This window comes from Nansenia antarctica (assembly GCF_963989245.1).
Source record: "Nansenia antarctica genome assembly, chromosome: 12".
NCBI classification, from domain to species: domain Eukaryota; kingdom Metazoa; phylum Chordata; class Actinopteri; order Argentiniformes; family Microstomatidae; genus Nansenia; species Nansenia antarctica.
Window position 1 is genome coordinate 11,581,927 of NC_137682.1, and position 22,638 is coordinate 11,604,564.

General features: G+C 46.0%; 1 protein-coding gene across 1 annotated transcript; it reads right to left on the reverse strand.

Annotated features, from left to right (window-relative positions):
• Positions 1-1,931: 1,931 nt before the first annotated feature.
• On the reverse strand, positions 1,932-22,170 carry LOC308168854 (tumor necrosis factor receptor superfamily member 11A-like; the record flags this gene model as incomplete). Its single annotated transcript, XM_080543498.1, has 10 exons — positions 1,932-3,244; positions 7,104-8,088; positions 8,199-8,248; positions 8,874-8,981; positions 9,525-9,601; positions 12,454-12,538; positions 12,644-12,793; positions 13,418-13,543; positions 14,885-14,960; positions 22,096-22,170. 10 exons carry the CDS (start codon positions 22,168-22,170, stop codon positions 2,940-2,942), a joined length of 2,037 nt encoding a protein of 678 aa, XP_080399624.1. The 3' UTR covers positions 1,932-2,939.
• Positions 22,171-22,638: the final 468 nt, after the last annotated feature.

Below are 22,638 nucleotides of genomic sequence, written 5' to 3' on the forward strand. Positions count from 1 at the left end.
CATAATCTGAATTAGGACTGATGGGCTGCTGGTGAAATGCAAATGTGTATCACATTGAACATGGCCAGTGCTAGGTAGGTAGCATGTACGTCCGTTGCTAACTGTACTGTAAGTTAAACAATACGTACTGTATATTTCATATTATGTTTTGTGTATAGTCTCTTTTCTCCTTCTGAGATGTTTATATGGGTATGGTTCTGCTAAGGACTGCTAATTAGTGTGTGTGCGTGTGTGTGTGTGTGTGTGTGTGTGTGTGTGTGTGTGGTGTCTGTGTGTGCGTGTGTGTGTGTGTGTGTGTGTGTGTGTGTGCATTCAATCTGCTCAGGTCTGGTAACGAGCCTGCAAGGACCTGACTTTGAGAGAGAAGCAAGCTTTAAAACTGGTCTAGGATATTTACGTAGGTACTTGGTTGAAATAGATCACGAGCAAAGCTTCTGAGTTACAGACTATTTATTTAAGCAAAGTTACATACAGCTTACAGCATTCCTACTCTGGATGTTATAGAGAGGGGTCAGCTCTGGACGATGGTCAGCAGGGAAAAAAAGAGAAAGAGCTGTCTTAGCTCACACATTTTATACCCCCAATAATTATGGTAATACAAGGCTATGACAAGACACATATACAGTCCTATCACCTGACTCAGGACAGGTTAGGGTGTGAAAAGAGGGACAGTATCACTCAGGTCAAAGGGCAGGGGGCAGGTCACAGGAAGGGGCCATCTTTGACCGTGTGTTCTCTAGGACAAAGGAATGCTAATTCATTAAAAAAAACTTGTTGGGAATCTTGGAGACAATGAAAAAGGCAGAACCTTTACAGAACTATACAGGTCTATGAATGTGTGTGCAATAAGACAGATATCTACAGGTTCTATACACAGGTCTATGTGTGTGTGTGTGTGTGTGTGTGTGTGTGTGTGTGTGTGTGTGTGTGTGTGAAATACCACACTGGCTGCTAAAATACCTCTACTCTGAGAGGTGCAAGAGGAAGGTTGGGAAGATCATCAGGGACCCCAACTACGCCCTGTTCCTCTGACAAAGGGTACCGGAGCATCCGGTCCTGGACCAACAGGCTCCGAACAGTTTCTACCCCCAGACCATAAGACTGCTCAACTAATCACACCCCACCCCACCCCCCCACCCGCTCAACCATCACTACCTCAATCCCCCCAGTACTCTAGCCCTTTGCGTTTGCCTTTCAAGTCTGCTATTGGTGTCTGTCAACATGAGGAGAATTCTGATGGCATGAAATCTCCACTAGGGGGTGTGGGCTACTGTCAAATCACAGTGCCATTGATAATCACCAAAGCATAAGCCTTTTTCTGCACACTCTTCTTAAAGCAGCGGCGCTGAGGGCATCTCATGTGAATCATGTGCAGGCTAGTCATAACTTCCTGTTTTCTCAGACAACAAAAACAACCCCCTTCTCCCGTTGGGCCCCTGTACACACACACACACACACACACACACACACACACACACACACACAAAACAGGCCCAAATCAGCACTGCCAACTCCTCTCATGTGGTCCGAGAGAAAATATAGCTGAGCCTACATGCTACGCTAGCTAAGTGTATGCTACGTTAGCGCAATTAGACAGCTGCTAACCATCTCCCAGGCTAATGAAAGGTTGTCATTCTGTCACCACTGGCAGAGAGGGATAGTTTGAAGCCTAGCCACATGTGTAATTAGCTATGTTTTCACAATGATTATAGCTCACGGAAGAGATAAATAAACTTCTCAATGTCATTTGGAAATCTGAGAATAAGTAAGTGAGTCAGTCACTAAATATAGTAGTTTAAGAACAAAGAATGAACACTGTGGTCGCAAGATAATTTGATGCAAAAACATGTTTAATTTCAATCAAAAGAGCTTTGCCATCAATCCTGTTTGATTTGCATTGATATGTACATATAATTTACATAGGTGTGAGATGGTTGGTCTTTGGAAAAAGTGTCCACTTTCAGCTCTTAGGGGGGATTTCTTCCATTGCGGTGCTTTCAGCAGGATCTCACAGTCCTGGGTTTGAGGAGCCCTTGTGTGTGTTGGAACCCTGGAACCTCAGTGGTCGGCTGATTCCAATGAATGAGGCCACGTAGTAGATACGTATGTTCAGTTTGGTATCTCTGAAGAGAACCATTAGTAAGTACTATTCTCTTTGGGTCAAAAGCAACATCTGAACCATTTGAAACTGAATTGTCCATTTGGTTTATCATGTAAAAACAAACATGTTGGGAGCATAAACATTGTTCTAGAAATTAGTTTTGATTTGGATTGTTTTTCTTCATTTGGCCAGCATCACACATTATCAGAAAGTAACATATTTAAAAACAAACAACACATTTACATGTATAGTATAGCTCAACAAATGCACAGCATTTTTCTTAACAACGAAACGCACTCGTGGTGCTATGAGAACAAATCAACAACAGGAATAAAAGGAGTGAGTAAAAAAAGGGTGTGCGTCTCAATGCTGTAAGATGGCTCCCTCCCATTCATTCACACTGATCTGCAATAAGACGATGAAATGAAAGCAATATTGAGGAAGCACTCGATTTCAGTTGTCCAGCTTTCAGATTAGTGTGCATAAAGGTAAGAAGAGAGGGACAGGAAACCACTTAAGAGTATTGAGACACAGCCACAATGTCAATATCCTCCAGCTTCCCGTTCCAAATGTATGGCCTAGTTCCATTTCTGTTCCTAAACCCTTGCTCTAGTCCCTTAAAAGTGAGGTGGGACTTCCATCATCTCGCCTTCAGATCTACAAGAAGCCATCAAGAAGCGTCTGGGATAGTGTCTCAGACTAAGGGCTAGGGGATTGGAGTAGGAGTAAGGGGCTATGGGTGAGGGACTAGGGGCTAAGGGTAGGTCCTAGGGCTTGATTTAGGACCAGGCACAAGTCTATGGCTTCACTCCCCTCAGTCTCATCAGAGTGGCCGTATTCACTTCTCCCTCGGCCACTCGTCTGTCACTTCCTGAACTGGCAGGTTGTCATCTTGTGGTGGGTTATGGGTAATGGAGTTTCCTGGTGTTCCTGGCAGGCTGGGGCTTTTAGAAGGGAGACTCAGAAACGGTGAAGCACTTTCATTGGCCTGTTCTTGGACCGGGCTGCCGAACCCATCATCTGGCCCCACCCCCTCGTTGCTTAGTGAAGTCTGGCTGACATACACAACGATGACATCACCACTGAAGTTCATCACCTGACCGCTGGAGATGAAGGTGGTGTTGTGGTTTCCTGTCACCTGACCTGAGAGAGAGCGAGAGAGAGAGAGAGAGAGAGAGAGAGAGAGAGAGAGAGAGAGAGAGAGAGAGAGAGAGAGAGTGATCAGGTCAGTTTTCATTGTATAGCTAACACATAGACCTCTTTACTAATTCTGCCATTGATAAGTATTATATTACAGCCCCTACCAAGTGAATTAACCCTCCTTGCTTGCCGAAGCAGCTAGCGTAGTACAGTAGCTACATGATGGGAAGGAACTAACCAAAGCCCATTGTGAAATACTGTATGTACAGTACAGTGGACTATGGTTGTGGAATTATAACACACACACAGACGCACACACACACAAACACACACACACTCACACACATACACACATACACACACACAGACAAAGACAGACCGACAGAGAGTCACAGGATCCTCTTTTTGAGTTGTGACGTAAAAATGGGTTATGGGTTGTTTGACCTCAGATGACAAATAGCCAGTAGGTGTGATGACCGTGCAGAACGACCACAGTAGGACCATGGCGGTCGTTTCTTTGACCATAGTCTTGGTCCGTAACAATATCCTTCAACATAATTGCTTCAGTGTGGCCAGCAATTTTTAGTCGGCCTCTGTGAGAAAACCTACAATATATTCAGACTTCATTCAAGCTATTATTGCTTTTTAAAACATACAAGAGCCTCGTTTGTCAGTTGGCCATGTAACGGTATGGAAATGACCAGCTATTTGGCAATTAACGACATGGTTAATGGTAGTTACATGATGAGAATGTAACTTGTGTCGAAGCCTCTTTAAAGGAGGTGTCACTCCACCGCCATCTTGGGCGCTCATTTTAAATAAGGAGACCAAACACCGTTTTTTTTTACACAGGTCACTTAAGAGAGGCCAGAACAAAAACTCCACTCACTCCAAAATGATACGGATATGCATCTTTTCCTTTCATATATATATTTTTACATCATTGTAGTGTGTAGAAACATTTTGTTGTGAGGTGTCATTTGATCATTAAAAGCTGTTGTAATAGGATTAAATAGACACTTTATTTGGTTCTGCCCTAGCGTTCCTATAGTCTCCCACACTAGTCTTACACACCTCTGCTAGGGAAACGGCGTGAGAAAGACCTGACCTCGCAAAGTGAACCTAGCAACAACAACAACAACTGTGTGGCAATGACTGTGTGGTAATTGGTTAGAAATGTACCCCGACATGGGAACTGGCCCTATCCATCCCTGTCTCTCACAAAACCAAAAGTAAATTCAGGGACTTGCCTATTTCTACTATATACAATCTCTGCCTCTGCATTACTCATCTGTGTTTGCTAGTCATCACAACAAGGACGGAACATTCCATCTGGTATGGTGGTTCCCATTCCTGTTTCATCCTTTGAGGTAAGCGCCAGAAAATACCCATTGTTACCACAACATTTACTGGGAAACACTATCTGCAGTACGTATTATTACCCCAGAAATCATAGAAATAATGTTTAGCATCAAAATGCTGCATTTTCACGACAATTCTGGGGTTTACGCATATGATTAAAATCTTCACATTTCCATGTTCACACCACTGTAGATATGTATAGACCAGCGTCCGACTGGAAAAAGAAAGAAATACACTGTCTCTTTCCGTCTCCATTTCAACACATCTCCTCTTTCTACAGTTTCCATTTTACATCCTGTAGGGGCCAGTGAGCCAGTCTGCCGTCTACAGAGCCTGACTGAGTCACCCCTCACACCTCATTTACTCACACACACTCACACACACACACACACACACACACACACACACACACACACACACACACACACACACAATGAGTCTGAGTCTGAGTCTGTGTGTTGATGTTTGTTTGCCATCTGAATTAATTTACTGGAATCCCAGCCTGGACAGTCTGGTCTAAAAACATGACCATGTTTACACTCAAATGTAATGACTCCTGGGTGTCCATTATATAAACCAAACAACTGCATGGGATAGAAGGAGAGGAGATGATTCATCTACCTACCTGACCCAACTACGTAGTTGTGCTTGATTGAGTTTACCTATCACAATGGAACCAATGGAATAGTCCCAATCCCCACCCAACTGGTACTTCAAGCTCCAAGTATTTGGAAATAATTTAAAATATAATATATTTATCGTTTATTTTAATATATTCATGTATCAGCTACCTACATTAATTTGCAGTGTTGAGGAATCTACTCTGAACTAACTAACTAGATTCCCAATCACTTTATAAAGAAAGTTGAACTACACTAAAGCCACCCTTGAGAGAAAGGGTGTTTGTCAAACTAAAGCTACTTCGAAAAACATACATCGAATGTAACTTGGCCAACACACAAAAGACAGTTACTGAAAGATGACCAGTCCATGTGACTGAAATGACTGGGAGAGGAAAAAAAGTGGGGAGATCGGAGGCAGTAAGAGAAGAAATAGTAATGAAAATGAAGTGGCTGGCATAACAGTTTTTCTTTTTCTTTTTGAAAAACTTACTGAGCAGTGACAGTAGCTTATTACATCACTGCATGGCAAACATTTAGTTTATAGGAAAAACTACTAGAATTTGAATTTAGTTTAACCACCACTAAGCTACTGTAAACTACATATAGTGGAAATACTTCCCAGCACTGTTATTTTTGGAAAAATCAAGATTGTTTAAACTAGTTTACTCTGCAAGGGGTATGTATTTCAGGTGAAAGTTATGACCGCATTCTGACCTTTCTGTCATCCTGAGCGGGAAGCCTAGTTAATTTTGTGCCATTACTGCATTATGGGAAATGGTGTTTAATTACTGCAGTGCTGGGGTGTGATTAAAGTACACAGTCTTCAATAATAAACTTAACATCTGTGTAAGTGTGTGTGTGTGTGTGTGTGTGTGTGTGTGTGTGTGTGTGTGTGTGTGTACATGTGTACATGTGTGAGGTATTGCTCAAGTTTTGTGTAACTGGAACTGGAGCACATCTTGTTTCAATAAGAGCTGTGGTCACTTTGCGAAACCCTGTGGAACTCTGGGTAAACAGGAGTGTTACGGATGGCACAACTCACACTCAAAGAAAGAGAGTGATCACACACACACTCACACACACACACAGGATGTTACCAGACGATTCTCATGAAATCACTGGGTCATCAAACACTACACACACATACAGATATTTCATTCCTACTGTGTGGTCCTTCCGAGTATCAAGCTGCAACTGACTAACTTAACCCTGATTGAAAACATTTCTCGTAACATAGCGGTTCCCAAGCTGTGTTTGTATCACGATAGCCTAGCCTTGTGACCCACCAAATAGCAAAAACCATGGTTCCAACCACAACCTTGGCTTAAACTAGGATTTCTGAGGTACTGGCCATAACAGACCAGCCTTTGGTAAAACATGGCTCTTACAAGGAGTTGCCAACCCTCCGGTTTTGGCCAGGACCTTCCTGGAATCATCCCCCACCCCTCCAAGAGAAAGATGCTATTCCGGGTGTATTCTCTTATTCTCTTCTGTCAATCAGTCATCCAAATTGGATATCGTATAGCCCCTTTTTATAAAAAAATGTTTTGTCACAAAGGGCTTAACGATCCAAAACAACAGCCTGACCGAAGAGCTTGAAAAGGCGAGCCAGGAAAAATACAAATATCCAAATCCAAAAACAACATCTGTAATATTCCAAACCTATATAAACAGCACAGTACAAAATGAACTTCTCAATCCTCTCATAGTGATCTCTGCAGAGTAAGTATTATTATGAATGAGTGTGTGTGTGTGTGTGTGTGTGTGTGTGTGTGTGTGTGTGTGTGTGTGTATGTGTGTGTGTGTGTGTGTGTGTGTGTGTGTGTGTGTGGCTGAAGAGTTGTAGTGCTAGCAGGGGCCTGTCTCATCGTACCTACCTGAGGTGAGCGCTGGCTCAGCCAGTTGACTCTGGAGGCTCTTAGGGGCATACTCCAGCTCCGAGTCCCCAGAAGAGAGCTTGTTCCCCCCACTGTCTCCCCAGGACAGTCCCTGGTCCCTCTTCTCCCTGGATGCCTCAGAGCAGCTCGGCTCGGAACACCGCTCGTCAATGGTCACAGAGGGGGTCACAGAGGGGTCGGGGGAGGTCGCTGTTGGGGTCGACATGGGTGTGGCTATGGTGGGGATAGGGGTGGACCCTTTAGTGCTGCAGTTCAGTCTGTATAGCCCCTCCCCCCCTTTTCTCAGTGACCCATCGATCAGGGGACCCCCAACCTCTGACCTGGCCTGGGTCAGGGGGAGGCACAGGTCACATGGTGGGGTGGCAGGGGAGAGGGGGGGAGAGGTGGTCTGGTGGAGGGCGGGAGGTAGGGGGAGAGACAGGGTGGGTACACCCCCCTGAGCGCTCGTGCATCGCTGGCCTTCTCTCCTTTCGTTGCCCCCCTCATCCCTCTCTCCCTCCATCCCTCCGCAGGAGCAGGACCCCGGGGGTCCGGGGCTGACCGCCTGGCTACAGTCCTCGTTCTCCCCCACCTCCAGAGGCTCGCGGACACACACGCTCACGCACGTGCACGAGCCCGCCCACAGAGGCGACACACACTCCTCCTCCTCCTCTGACACCTCTTCCTCCGACACCTCCTCCGCCTCTCCCGACCCCGCGCTCCTTTCGTCCTCCTTGTCCTTTTTCTTCTCCTCTCCCGTCTCCTTCATCATCCCTTCTTCCTCCCTCGTTTCCTCCATGGGGGGCAGCAGTGGTCGTTTGACTCCTTCCGAGTAGGGGGGGCAGGTGAGGGAGGATTCGGTAGGGGTGTGGTGGTCCTGGCGGATCAAACAGCTGGTCTCGCACATGGAGAGGCTCTGAGCCGCCCCTCCTCCCCCTCCTCCTCCTCCTCCTCCTCCACTATGGTAGAGAGGGGCTAGTGTGTCCTACAGACGAACCGACACACAGACAACGCAGTCTTATTCAAGTGTCTATATTCTCACAGTCTTGGAGGTTTTGAATGCATGTTTTTAGTCTTTCATTTGACGACTCTTACCTGCTGAATCCTCGTCCTTTTCAGATTCTGGACGCAGGATCGCAAATTCACTGCGAGGACAGACATAGTTGTTTCAATACAAAGCAATATAATATCCAATGTTGACAATTTAGACCAATGATACTCAACCCTGGTCCTGGACAGTGCTATCTCTCGCGCCTGATTGAACATATCAAATGGCCTTCAACACCTTGATGAGCCAAATCAGGTGAGGATCACTGTGTTCAGCCTCATTCTGTGAATCTACAATATAACACTTTCTAAACCGTCTATTTCAAAAGGTTCCTCCTCCTTTCGATATTCTCCTCCAATGCGTGAGGGAGTTTGAGAAAGTGTCTGTATGGAGCTGTATTACTACTAGGTCGTCCTTGGACAAGCCCTCTATTGACCTACAGTATACAAACGGTAAATGGAATGGTAAACGGACTGCACTTATATAGCGCCTTTATCCAAAGCGCTTTACAACGGCCTCTCATTCACCCATTCACACACGCATTCGCACACCAATGGCGGCAAGCTACCATGCAAGGTGCCGGCCCGCTCACTGGGAGAAACTTGGGGTTCAGTGTCTTGCCCAAGGTCTCGCCCCAGAAAGTGCCTGTATGGAGGCATATTACTCTACTAGGTCGTCCTCAGACAAGCCCTCTATTGACTTACAGTATGCAGAAGGCCTACCTGAGAGAAGCTTGAGTTTGTCCTTGTAGCAGAAGAGGAGCAGGATGAGCAGAGAGAGGACCGTGATGACGGACAGGACCGACACCACCACCCAGGAGAGGGAGGCGCCTGGCGGACACACGAGGAGTAAAGTAAGGGAGGAGGAAAGTAACCCTTTCATTGACAGCCCGGCCATTAAGCAGGTACTTCCTTATAAAGTACTGGGTAAAAGCTTTTAGGACCTGGAAATGATACGTGGTTGCTAAATGCTACTCCCACCATAATGTCATTCATTAGGCTTCATTATTTTGCTTTCCCCCATCCTCCCAGAAACGTGTGTGTGTGTGTGTGTGTGTGTGTGTGTGTGTGTGTGTGTGTGTGTGTACGGTTCAAAGATATGTTTTCAAAAATAGTTTTTCAGCAATATGAGCAACTGGTCACCGCTATCTGCGATATTTCATCACATTCAACAATCTAGATCAAACAGATGTATTTACAGTATGCTATTAAGCTCTATACCAGCTTGCTATGTTTGTCTCCAGATATTTTCATTGTCCTATACTTTCTGAAACAAAAAGTAAAAGTAAATAATAGGTAGACTAGGTAGTCAATTGTGAACTGCTTCAGAGCTGGGCGGTGCAGTGATGGATGTGTGTGTTGGTAGAGACGTACCAGAGAGAGGGGGTCCACACACAGCATCGCTGCGCTCGCTGCCGGCCTGCTTCTCACTCTTCCCCAGGGCCTTACAGCTGAGAGGGGAACACACATGATACATGATACACACACACTGGCATGATGCAACAACATACAATATAACACACACTGGCATGAGGCTGTTTTTTTGTTACGTAATTCTTTTCTGAATGGGGCAGTCCCACTCATATTTTTCCTTTTATTGACAGATACAGTAGAGATTTAGACAGGAAGGATGGGTGAGACAGAGAGGAGGAATGACATGCAGGACACGTCCGCGGCCGGAATCGAACCGGGAACCCTGCAGTTACACGGTCGACGCTCAACCCTAAGCGCCCCGATGATTCCCCCGTCGTCCCTCACTCCTGTTTCTGACTTGTTTGCCTACCTGCATGTCTCTCTCTCTCTCTCTCTCTGTCTGTCAACCTGTCAACCTGTCTACCTGTCTACATGTCTACCTGTCTACCTGTCTGTCTGTCTGTCTGTCAACCTGTCTACCTGTCTACATGTCTGCCTGTCTGCCTGTCTACATGTCTGCCTGTCTGCCTGTCTACCTGTCTACATGTCTACCTGTCTACCTGTCTACCTGTCTACCTGTCTACCTGTCTACCTGTCTACCTGTCTACATGTCTACATGTCTACCTGTCTACCTGTCTGTCTGTCTGCCTGTCTGTCTGTCTGTCTGTCAACTAGGGCTGCACGATTTGGGGAAAAAATCGAATTGCGATTATTTGGACAGATATCGCGATTGCGATTAATTTGCGATTATTATTTTTTTAAATAGCAAAAAAAAAAAAAAAAGGGAGTTTTTGTAAAGTGTGGCCATATCTCCGGCTAGGAAGGTCGTATCAACGTGCAGTTTGTTTGTACGTCTTCAGGGGACTTAGAGGCTCCCTCCTCTAGCACCCCCACAGCCCGAGCTACGAGTGAAAGAACTAAACTTACATTGGGTTGCTTTAAAGTTGGGTTGCTTTAAAATCAAGCTTCAGATTAAAACATGTGATGGAGCATTACTAACCTGACTCAGGTGGTTTGTTTCACACAACCATCTAGGAAAGCTTAATTGGAAGCTGTTTGGAAAAGGGCAGGTACTTTCAAAAAATATTTGGCAGGTGATTGGATGAATCTGTCTATCACCTATTTTCAGAGAGCATTACCACATGATACCATCAAACTATTAACTGCTCTAATTCTAATGCAAGGATGAGAACTTAAAAGATATGAATTGTATATATGATAACCTCATCTCATCTAGACAGGTGGCTACTTTCTAAGATGATCCAGCTATTAAAATGATCATTTGGGGATACACTGTGACTATAACTGAAAGGACCACATCTAGATGACTCGGTCAACAGTCGAACTGATGAATGATAGAATGGTGGTCTCTGACTATGGAGCACAGACACACGTCACCTTGACTTAGGAATCTGTGACATACTTCAGCCCAAGGCTAGGCTAGGCTAACCTCTGCGTCTTTAAAGCCGGCTGGTATGAACGAATGGTATGAGGTTATGCATACAGGACACATTCATGTTTGACAACAGAACAGTTAACTTCCATGTATCCATAAGCCTGCTATACTATATAAACACCAACCCGCAGGTTGCTGAGACTGTCAACTCTGTGTCTGTACTTTAACGCCGGGTTAGCATGAGTAGCTAAGCTACCGTCTCGAAGACTACAAAAAAATAAAAATAAAAAAATCGCAGGCAAATCGCAGGCTTTGCGATTAGCTAATCGCATCATTTCAAATCGCGATTTCGATTTAAAATCGATTAATCGTGCAGCCCTACTGTCAACCTGTCTACCTGTCTACATGTCTGCCTGTCTGCCTGTCTACATGTCTGCCTGTCTGCCTGTCTGTCTGTCAACCTGTCTACCTGTCTACATGTCTGCCTGTCTGCCTGTCTGCATGTCTGCCTGTCTACATGTCTGCCTGTCTGCCTGTCTACATGTCTGCCTGTCTACATGTCTGCCTGTCTGCCTGTCTGCATGTCTGCCTGTCTGCCTGTCTGCCTGTCTACCTGTCTACCTGTCTACCTGTCTACCTGTGTACCTGTCTACCTGTCTACCTGTCTACCTGTCTACATGTCTACATGTCTGCCTGTCTGCCTGTCTACCTGTCTACCTGTCTACATGTCTGCCTGTCTGCCTGTCTACCTGTCTACCTGTCTACCTGTCTACCTGTGTACCTGTCAACCTGTCTACCTGTCTACCTGTCTACCTGTCTACATGTCTGCCTGTCTGCCTGTCTACATGTCTGTCTGTCAACCTGTCTACCTGTCTACCTGTCTACATGTCTACATGTCTGCCTGTCTGCCTGTCTACATGTCTGCCTGTCTAACTCTTGCTTACTCTTGTTGTGTAACTCTTGTCTGTCTAACTCTCTCTCTCCTTCTCTCTCTCTCTCTCTCTCTCTCTCTCTCTCCTCTCTCTCTCTCTCTCTCTCTCTCTCTCTCTCTCTCTCTCTCTCTCTCTCTCTCTCTCTCTCTCTCTCTCTCTCTCTCTCTCTCTCTCTCTCTCTCTCTCTCTCTCTCTCTCTCTCTCTCTCTCTCTCTCTCTCTCTCTCTCTCTCTCTCTCTCTCTCTCTCTCTCTCTCTCTCTCTCTCTCTCTCTCTCTCTCTCTCTCTCTCTCTCTCTCTCTCTCTCTCTCTCTCTCTCTCTCTCTGTAGGTTGACCACAGGCCCAGGGCATTGGTAGTAATTGTGCTCTTTTCCAGGGGAAGTAGTGGTGCAGAATTAGTCACAGCACATGCGTGGGGAAGAGCTGTGGATGCCTGTACAACTCTGTGTTTCTGTGTGACCCAGGATACAGTGCTGAGAATAGACAGCACAGGAGGAAAAAGCGAACTTGTGACGGGACAGTGTGTGTGTGTGTATATGTGTGTGTGGGTGTGCGTACTCACTTGGTCCACTGTCTACAGGATTCCATCGAGGTGTTGGGAGAGAAGTGTCCTCTCTTACACGACACACAGGATTTCCGTCCAGACTCTGAGTTTAAAAAATATTAATAAATCGGTCAAAAAGAGACGAACGGAAAAAAACGGTAAATATCACCATGAGCTATCTGCTCATGAGCCATGTGCCTCGTCTTACCGGGGTTTGTCTCCAGCCCGAGCCCCGGCCCACAGGTCGGGATCTTCTCGCAGAACTCACAGTTGATGGGGGAACACTGTAGACCAGGTCTGCACTGGCACGGTGCTGGTGCCAGTGGGTTAACTGGCCGCATGCTGTTAAAACCCTTACCTGGAGGGGGGGGGGGGGGGGGGTCAGAGAGTCACAGGGGTTAGAGGTCATGAACCTGGACTCACCTCGTCACTGAGAACTTGTATTATGGAGCTCGAGCGACACAATCAAACTGTTTAAAATTCTCTAAAAAAATAAGCTAATTGGTAGCAAATTCAGTTTAGAATTTTCAGTTTTCAAATTCAATCCAACACCAATACGGGCAGTACTCAAGTTGCAAAAGAAAATCAGGGGGGATGGTGGATTTTATATCTTATGGGGACAATTTTCGCATCCCCACAGCGTCAGTGACTTCAGTGTCAGTGACTTGGTAAACATGTCATGGCATGTGTGCGTGCCCCCTCGCCCACAGTATTTTACTCAATATGCGCAAAACTTAGTGTTGAAATAGCAGTAATACTATTGATACAACGACATAAGGGATGGAAAGGGGGGATGGCAGTTTTAGAAGGGGGCTGATTTTGACCGTTTTTATTTCAGGGGGGATGCCATCCCCCCTCATCCCCCCTCAACTTGCGTGCTGAATACGGGGCACCATACTGTATGTGATATAGAAGCCTTTGGAACAGAAATGTCCGTTCGACTGAGCCTGAATCTAGAAAGCCCTTCCTGGACGGTACTGACCTGTGTCACAGAACTTCTGCGGCAGGCACTTGGTCTCATTGGTCCAGTCAGGCTGGTAGTCATTCCTGCCACAGGGGCGACACACCGTGTCCTCGAAGCCCAAGCACTCAGCAAACACATAGGACCCTGAGAGAGAGAGAGAGAGAGAGAGAGAGAGAGAGAGAGAGAGAGAGAGAGAGAGACAGAGTAGACAGAGAGAGACAGAGTGAGAGAGAGAGAGAGAGAAGACAGAGAGAGACAGAGTGAGAGAGAGAGAGAGAGAGAGAGAGAGAGAGAGAGAGAGAGAGAGAGAGAGAGAGAAAGAGTAGACAGAGAGATGGGGCCAGTAGAGGAGGAGGAAATAAGAATCATTGAATCATTGAAAGGAAAGGAAATACTTTTATGCAACAGTTAGATCTGCGTCAATGTTCGTTTTGGTCAGTTTCCCAGACCGTTATCACGGTTGTTCCTCCTAGACTAAAACTGAAGATCTGAAGAGAGAAAGAGTCACGTGAGTGAATGTATGAATGAGTGAATGTGTTCTACAGCAGCAAACTCACAGGAACTCTGAAGACCGACCTGCTGAGGAAGAGGAGAGGAAAGAGGAAGAGGCTAAACTAGACCCTTTTCCATCAGGCTTATTGATGGTCACCTCTTTTGGGCTTGAGAGGATGTGTGTGCGCGTGCGTGCATGTGTGTGTGTGTGTGTGTGTGTGTGTGTGTGTGTGTGTGTTTGTTTGTGTGGGTACTTGTGTGGGCATAAGTGGGTGTGTGTGTGTAATGTGTGGGTGTTTGTGTGAGTGAGTGTGTGTGGGCGCACACTTGCATATTTTTAGTCCACTGTTCCCCTTTCTAACATCCTTCCTCATTTTTGTTCAGGAAAAAAGAAACATGAAAATGTGTGGTTTTCTTGCGGATAGCAGTTCATTGTACAAACAAACCATGACCCAAACCACACAACCTACCCGATAGTGTTTTTTGCCTCTGCCCTATCAATGCATCAATCAATGCATATGTAAATGTACCAATGTGTCATAGGGAATGAGGATGAATGTTCCATATAATATGGCAGCAAAGATCCCAAGGTTATCCGCAACTCTCCAACCCTGGACATATTCAAAGCTGCCCTTAAAACCCACCTACTCACCATTGCATTCAACACTGTTTCTTGTTTTGTGTGTTTGTCTCTTTGGCTCTGTTCTGTTTGTCCCATTCCCTTGTAAAGCGACCTTGGGTTTGTGAAAGGCACTATATAAATGTAAGTTATTATTATTATTATTATTATTAAAGTCAGACACGGCTGTGCCGTGTACTGTATGTGTATGTGACTGTGCGTGTATGTGTGTGTGTGTGTGTGTGTGTGTGTGTGTGTGTGCATGCATCTGTGTATATGTGTGCGAGTGTGAGTGTGTGCGTATGTACTGTATGTGCATGTGACTGTGCGTGTATGTGTGTGTGTGTGTATGTGTTTAGGTCTGGTCTGGTTACCTGGTTCACACTTCCTGCAGCACCTCTTGTCTTTGAGGTACTGGTGTTGGCCACAGGTGGGTCTGGAGAGGGCTTTCTGCAAGAGACAAAAACACACACGATGAGGTAGAAACACACATGATCAGTTAGACACACACACGATGAGGTAGAACACACATGATGAGATGACACACACACACACACACACACACAAACACACATGATGAGATGACACACACACACACACACACACACACACGAACACACGTGATGACTTCGGAACCCCTCCACCAGAACCATCCCACGGGCGCAGCGCGTCTGTTTTCTCTACCAGGACATCAGCTGCAGTTGTAACAAAGCCACTGTTGTCAGTGAGACAGTGAGAGCTACACTGGCCGCAAGCACTTCAAGTCTATTTTGAGAGTTTCACGGGCATCTCTGAAGGACAGAGAGAGAGAGAGAGAGAGAGAGAGAGAGAGAGAGAGAGAGAGAGAGAGAAAGAGAGACCCTACTACCAGTTTTGACAGGTTACAGTAAATCAATACTCATTCATTAGTGTAAACTGTAAAGAGACATAAACCACACCTCCACCAAAACCATCCCGCAAGCACAGCATGTCTGTTTTTTCTATTTTTTCTACCAGCCATCAGTTGCGGTTGTAACAATGAGCACTGTTGTCAATGAGACATGCCGTAAGCACTTCAAGTCTATCTCAAGCTTTTCACATCACCTCTGAAGGACAGAGAGAGAGAGAGAGAGAGAGAGAGAGAGAGAAAGAGAGAGAGAGAGAGAAAGAGAAAGAGAGAGAGAGAAAAGGGGAAAAAAAGTGGGAGGCTTGCCGTAGAGATTCAGGGTCTTCATTGTCATTCATTCATACTGAACTGTACTTGGTTTGAGTTTGATACTCAATTCAATTGGCTAATTCCTTAACTGACATTTGTGCTTACGTGTTGACTGCATAATAATCACAGTCCTCTCAGTTTAAGGCCCAACAAAAAGTTTGCGTTGTTGGAGTGGGGAGGTCTGCCCCTCTCTGTCCAATCAGACAATAGTTCTGTCTATTTCGGATACCCGATTTTGGCTCGTAGAACTAGTGGCTGAAATGATACTAAAATCCTGTTTCATATTCAAAGCACATCTTGTGATCTTGTGCCAATGCCTACAACCAGTTTTGACAGGTTATACTAAATCAATACTCATTCATTAGTGTAAGAGACATAAACCAATCTACCTTTATTCTCTTCATCTTCACAGTGATGATATGATACCCTGTAAAGATGCTTTTTGATTTCCACACCACCGTGGAATGTGTTTCCAGCATAGCTTCCCAGCACAAAAACAATGGTAGGAGAGAGAGAGAGAGCAGGACCATTGCCCAACTCCAAGTATGAGAGAAACCAACCCAGTGTACCCTGAAGGCTTTGCATGGCTGACGTGGCTAAATCATTCTAACAATCTCAACAGGACCCCATAAAAAATATCTAAGTGTTGTGTTCCCCAATAAAAACAAAACAATTAAAAAAAGGCCTCGCAGGCAAACTCAATTCTCTCATAAAAGGATCTAAAACTCTCATTGCCTCGTGATCAAGCACTCTCTAGTACTCGTTATCGATCAAATCAAAGCAGTAAAAAAGACCCATGGTCTTCTGAATACTTAAGGTGGTCCCCTTCGGTGGGCCATTAAACAGGTGTATATACCGTACTGAACACTGAAAAATGTGATTCTGCAGCACACACTAAACGTGTTGTGGTCACACCACCCACTGATGTTGGCAAGTGTGGATCTGAAAGCTAATACAAATGTCCCCCCCCCCCCCACACACACACACACACACACACACACACACACAGAGAAACAACCTTCTTACCAGTTTGCTGAATTACAGAATAATAGTGTTATGAGAGAAAATAATATGCCGAACCCACAGTTTCTTTGTGAGGGTACAGTACAAAAAAAGCCCATCTCATTCTCCACTTATATAAGTCGACCAGAAACCCACAGGCATGGACATGGACTGCCCGGTTTCCCTGGTTCCCATCCTGAACACTCTGCTTCTCCTGGTTGATAATAACAGGGAACAGCATTGCAGGGAACTTTGGGAATGATTCCCCTCTTCTCATGCTCAGTCACTCAGTCAGCCAATCAGTCAGTCAGTCAGCCAATCAGTCAGTCAGTCAGCCAGTCAGTCAGCCAATCAGTCAGTCAGTCAGTCAGCCAGTCAGTCAATCAGCCAGTCAGACAGACAGTCAGTCAATCAGCCAGTCAGACAGACAGTCAGTCAATCAGTCAATCAATCAGTCAGCCAGTCAGTCAGTCAGCCAATCAATCAGTCAGCCAGTCAGTCAGCCAGTCAGTCAGCTAGTCAGTCAGTCAGCCAATTAGTCAGTCAGTCAGCCAGTCAGTCAGTCAATCAGTCAGTCAGTCAGTCAGTCAGTCAATCAGCCAGTCAGCCAATCAGTCAACAGTCAGTCAGTCAGTCAGTTAACAGTCAGTCTATCAGTCAGTCAGTCAGTCAGCCAATCAATCAGTCAGCCAGTCAGTCAGTCAGTCAGTCAGTCAGTCTATCAGTCAGCCAATCAGCCAGTCAGTCAGTCAACAGCCAGTCTATCAGTCAGGCAATCAGTCAGTCAGTCAGCCAGTCAGCCAGTCAATCAGTCAGTCAGTCAACAGTCAGTCAATCAGCCAGCCAATCAGCCAGTCAGTCAGTCAACAGTCAGTCTATCAGTCAGCCAATCAGTCAGTCAGTCAGTCAGTCGATCGATCAGTCAGTCAGTCAGTCAGTCAGCACCGACCGGTAGCTTCACTGACATGGTATACAATCTGACCATCCCTGCCTTAGCCACTGTATCTCATCCAACCCTTACTTCTGTTTGTCTGTCTCTCTCTCTCTCTCTCTCTCTCTCACTCTCTCTCTTTCCCTCCCTTCCTCCCTCTCTCTCTCTCCCTCCCTCTCCCACCCTCTCTCTTTCCCTCCCTTCCTCCCTCTCTCTCTCTCTCTCTCTCCCTCCCTCTCTCCCTCCCTCCCTCCCTCTCTCTCTCTCTCTCTCTCTCTCCCTCCCTCTCTCTCTCTCTCTCTCTCTCCCTCCCTCTCCCACCCTCCCTCTCTCTCCCTCCCTCCCTCTCTCCCTCCCTCTCTCTCTCTCTCTCTCCCTCCCTCTCTCTCTCTCTCTCCCTCCCTCTCTCCCTCCCTCTCTCTCCCTCCCTCTCCCACCCTCCCTCTCTCCCTCCCTCCCTCTCTCCCTCCCTCTCTCTCTCTCTCTCCCTCCCTCCCTCTCTCTCTCTCTCTCTCTCTCTCTCTCCCTCCCTCTCCCACCCTCTCTCCCTCTCTCTCTCTCTCTCTCTCCCTCCCTCTCTCTCTCTCTCTCTCCCTCCCTCTCCCACCCTCTCTCCCTCTCCCTCCCTCTCTCTCTCTCTCTCTCTCTCAGCACATCTCAGAGACGCACACACAGTTTAGTCTGAGACAGCACAAAGACCTGAGGCGCCCGAAAAAAACACAGGCGTCGAATTCCAACGAGGGTTTAATCACTTCCATTGAGTGTCTAACATCAGTTGCTATTTTGTTTTTTACCACGAAGACCTAACGATTGGAGGGCCACTCATTGTTTTCACCACAGACTAAATGATGAACATGTGTTAGCCAGGGCAGGCTGACTGAAATGAGAGGGGAAGAGGGAAAGATGTTGAGACGGGAATCCAGTAGACCGTGATGATGAGTTCCCATACATTCACACAGATAAACATGGATGAGATATATATATATATATATGTGTCTTAGAAGGGATTATGCTATTACAACAACAACAAAAATCTAATCAGGTGATTTGAGATCAGTGGAAATGAAGGGGGAAGGAGAGGGCAAGGAGGAGGAGGGTAAGGGTGATGTACTTTGAGGAAAGGGAACAAGGAGAGGAGGCATGTCGAGGCTGTAAAGGGTACACAGCTGTGACTGCGTTGGTCACTGGCAAATTTGGGGGCGAAAGGGGACAGGAAACCCCAAAGAATGCTGGGAATCGTCTTTTTCATTTCCGCCGCGTCCGAGTGTCGGGGTGTAATTGCGAAATGCAATATGTTTTCATTTACTAAATATATAAGAGCCAAGGCCTTGTCCCCCCCGAGATGATTATAGGGTTAGGCGTCCAGGAGACAATGTAGAGCCTCCGGGCTAACTTTATCTGGGAGTTCAACTTGTAGTCATTATGGTGTCATATGGTACACTGTGAGTGCGTAACCCACCGACACTTTAACAGCAGAACAGCCGTGGTGGGGTCATTTGACCCCTGTGAGGGGGGTCATTTGACCCCTGTGAGGGGGGTCAAATGACCCCTTTTCCTAGATATGTGCGTTCTATCACCCAGTATCCTTACATTTTCAAACATCACATCAGGATAAGCTACTAACCCTTTTTTGCAGTTTTTCTGTGTAGGAGGCAGGCTAATTTACAAGCGGCCAACTAGTGGTCGCTGTGTGTAAATAGCAGCTTAGCATTGTAAAGAGGGGGCTCTTATAGTAGGTAAAAAGGCACAGCTGTTCTAGTGTTAAGCTGTGGCCCTAAAGGACTGACTACGGCTACACTATATGACCCACCACTGTCCCAACCCGGCCCAACACTTAGACAAGCTGAGGGTATGTACAGTAGACTCCTTGCCTCTTCAAACTACCTCCTTCTACAGTCTCTCTCTCTCCTAAGCCATTTAGCTGAAGATTTCATCCAACGCAACTCATTGCAGTGAGTGCATCAATTTTTCGGCATATATGGTGCCAGCGGGAATTCAAACCCACAACCTAAGCATTGTTAGCTCTACCATGCTCTACCAACTGAGTCACAGAGGCCCATCTATACACAGTAACATGGCTGATGTGTCTGTGCGTCCGATCGGGGTCTTCTGTGTTCCACAAGACTATGTTACAGTAGCCCTGCGAGCGAAAGTTCTAGGCATTGACTTCAAGAGTGACTGTAAAGTGCTGAGACGTCTTTAGGTCTGAGGGAAGTCTGCTCATGGAGAGTGTGGTTCACCAGGCCACCTCGGTGGCGCTGTGATGATAGGCGCCATAGAACAATGGTCATTAACTCTGAGAGTGTGTGAATGGGCCATTCAGAGCTCTGGAGGAATTAACACATACCTGTCTCCCCCACATGAAGAGGACACACAGACCTGTACCTTTGATGTTGAAAGACAAACACTGCGGCCGTGTGAGGGCGTGTGCGTGTGTGTGAGGGCGTGTGCGTGTGTGTGTGATGGGTGTGTGTGCATGCATGCGTGAGTGCGTGCGAGTGTGTGTGTGTGTGTGTGTGTGTCCGCGTGTGTGAGAGACAGAGAAAGAGAGAGAGGTTTGTGTGTGTGTGTGTGTGTGTGTGTGTGTGTCCGCGTGTGTCCGTGTGTGTGTGTGTGTGTGTGTGTGTGTGTGTGTATGGGAGAGAGAGACTATATATCGTGGTTGTGATCCATACCGTATCCACACCAGTTGATGTGAGACACATTCCAGTCTTTCTCAGAATACCAGGAGATTTGCATAACTGCCAAGGTGTTCTTTGACAGTTTGCCAAGAAAAGCTGCCTCTTTCATATTGAGTATTTTAGCCACTGGGGCTTTAGAGACTTAGCCACTGATAATTAGATACAAAATCAAGTTTGTTGCATAAGTCGTCAAATTGACGGGGGAAGAAGATGTCTCCATAGTATTAGACTGTGGTGGAGTCAACTCAGGTTACGACCTGCAGCGGGAGGAGTGAGAGTGAAGCAACACACGGACAGATTAGCCTCAGACACCCACACCATTTACTACTGCAAGAGACTGGCACACATAGTAGACATAACTATGATGGGTGGATGGATTGATTCATAAAGAGGTGAATGGTGAAGAAATGACCATGTTTTATTCATAAACAGAAGGGTGGATGGATGGATGAACTAAATGAATTAAATATCTCAATTATGTTGAATGAACGGATGCCTGAATGGATGGAAAGAAAAACACTGACGAATAGTTAGCAAACATCTACACATCTAAGACCTTATACTATAAGTTATAGAGCGCGTAGTGATCATCTGAGGCATTAGTGCTCTTTTGAAATAATGTTTCTGTAGGAGCTTAAAGGATGAAGAAAGAAAAACATTTGGAACTTACTCGGACTAAACCACATGACTTACAGTAAGAACAGGCAGTGACAGATCTCCTCCTGGTGCCTGTCTGCCAGACCACCGGACCACATTTAAAACACTTCCACCTGGAGTTCTCTACATCGGATTTAATCACACCAATGCTGCGTGTTGATGAGACGGTACCGGTTCTCATCTGACACGTTATTCCGGAAATAACACTCAAATACTGAGAACTGTAATATAATCTGCAATATAATCACCCCCCCCCCGACACACACACACACACACACACACACACACACACACACACACACACACACACACACACACACACACACACACACACACACACACACACACACACATATACACATACACATACACATACACATACACATACACATACACATACACATACACATACACATACACATACACACACATACACATACACATACACACACACACACACACACACACACACACACACACACACACAACGCGCTTGAACGGGAACGAACGGAGCCTACGGTAAATACGGTACATTGAAGAAAGGAGCGAGCGCTCTGCGGTCACCGGACCGGGAGAGGAGAGGGGCGGGAGCGCGTGGACACGACCCAAACACAACCGTTTCTAAATCACTGCGGGAGCCTAAACATCTCCTTCAAAGTCTGTTTTTCTCCGAGTTGTTTGGACAATGCTTATCTGGTCTGGATAACCTCTTCCCTTTAATCCGCCTTTAACCCTTTTAGACCTAATTATATATTCATATTTTCATATTTTCATATTCCGGAATATGGCATTCCGATACAAGAACATTTGTGGTGTTTTCATATTACATCACAGAGCCAAAATGATATGACCATTTTAAAGAGAAGAGCTAGGGCTTTTAAATGGTAGGCTATCAATATTTCTTTTATTATTTGAGAATAACTATCCTTTATCCAGCAGATTTCACACAGCAATCTTCACAAAAAATCTTCTCCGGCTGCCATACTCCATCAGAAAACTGCATTTTAATAGCCTAATGATACAATTAAAAGAGCGGGCCTAAGGCTCTATGTTAAATAGCATACATGACATGTGCACACTTTCATTTCTGAGAAGAACACAGACAGTCTGTGGACGTACCTGTGCGCAGAGGGTCAGGATCAGATGCGTTATCCAGCCTTGAAATATCCAGCTGGTGGAGAAGTGGACTCTCATCTTTGTCGTTAACGGAGACGAGACAAACCCGTTTTTACCACCGTTATTTTAAGATGAGACAAGCACCTCGGGTGTCTTGTGAGTTTAGTCTACAACGGTTGTTCGGGGGGGCCGTGTCGGTAACGGATAAGTCTCGTGGAGCCTCCAGACCCTTTTGGCATTCTCGCTCCGCATTCCCGGTGATGCACGGTTCGCCTCTCTCACCCACGCGCTCTGGTGTGTGTGTGTGTGCTTGTAAAAAACCGAGTAGGAATTGAGAGAGGCAACTCCTCCCATGTCGTAATAAAAAAAATGTGTGTACGTGTGTGTGTGTGTGTGTGTGTATGTGTGTGTGTGTGTGTGTGTGCGTGCGTGCGTGCGTGTGTGTGTGTGTGTGTGTGTGTGTGTGTGTGTGTGTGTGTGTGTGCGGTTCGAGTCTCACACGGTTTCACAAGAACATATTATACATAATCCACATCATGCATCTCA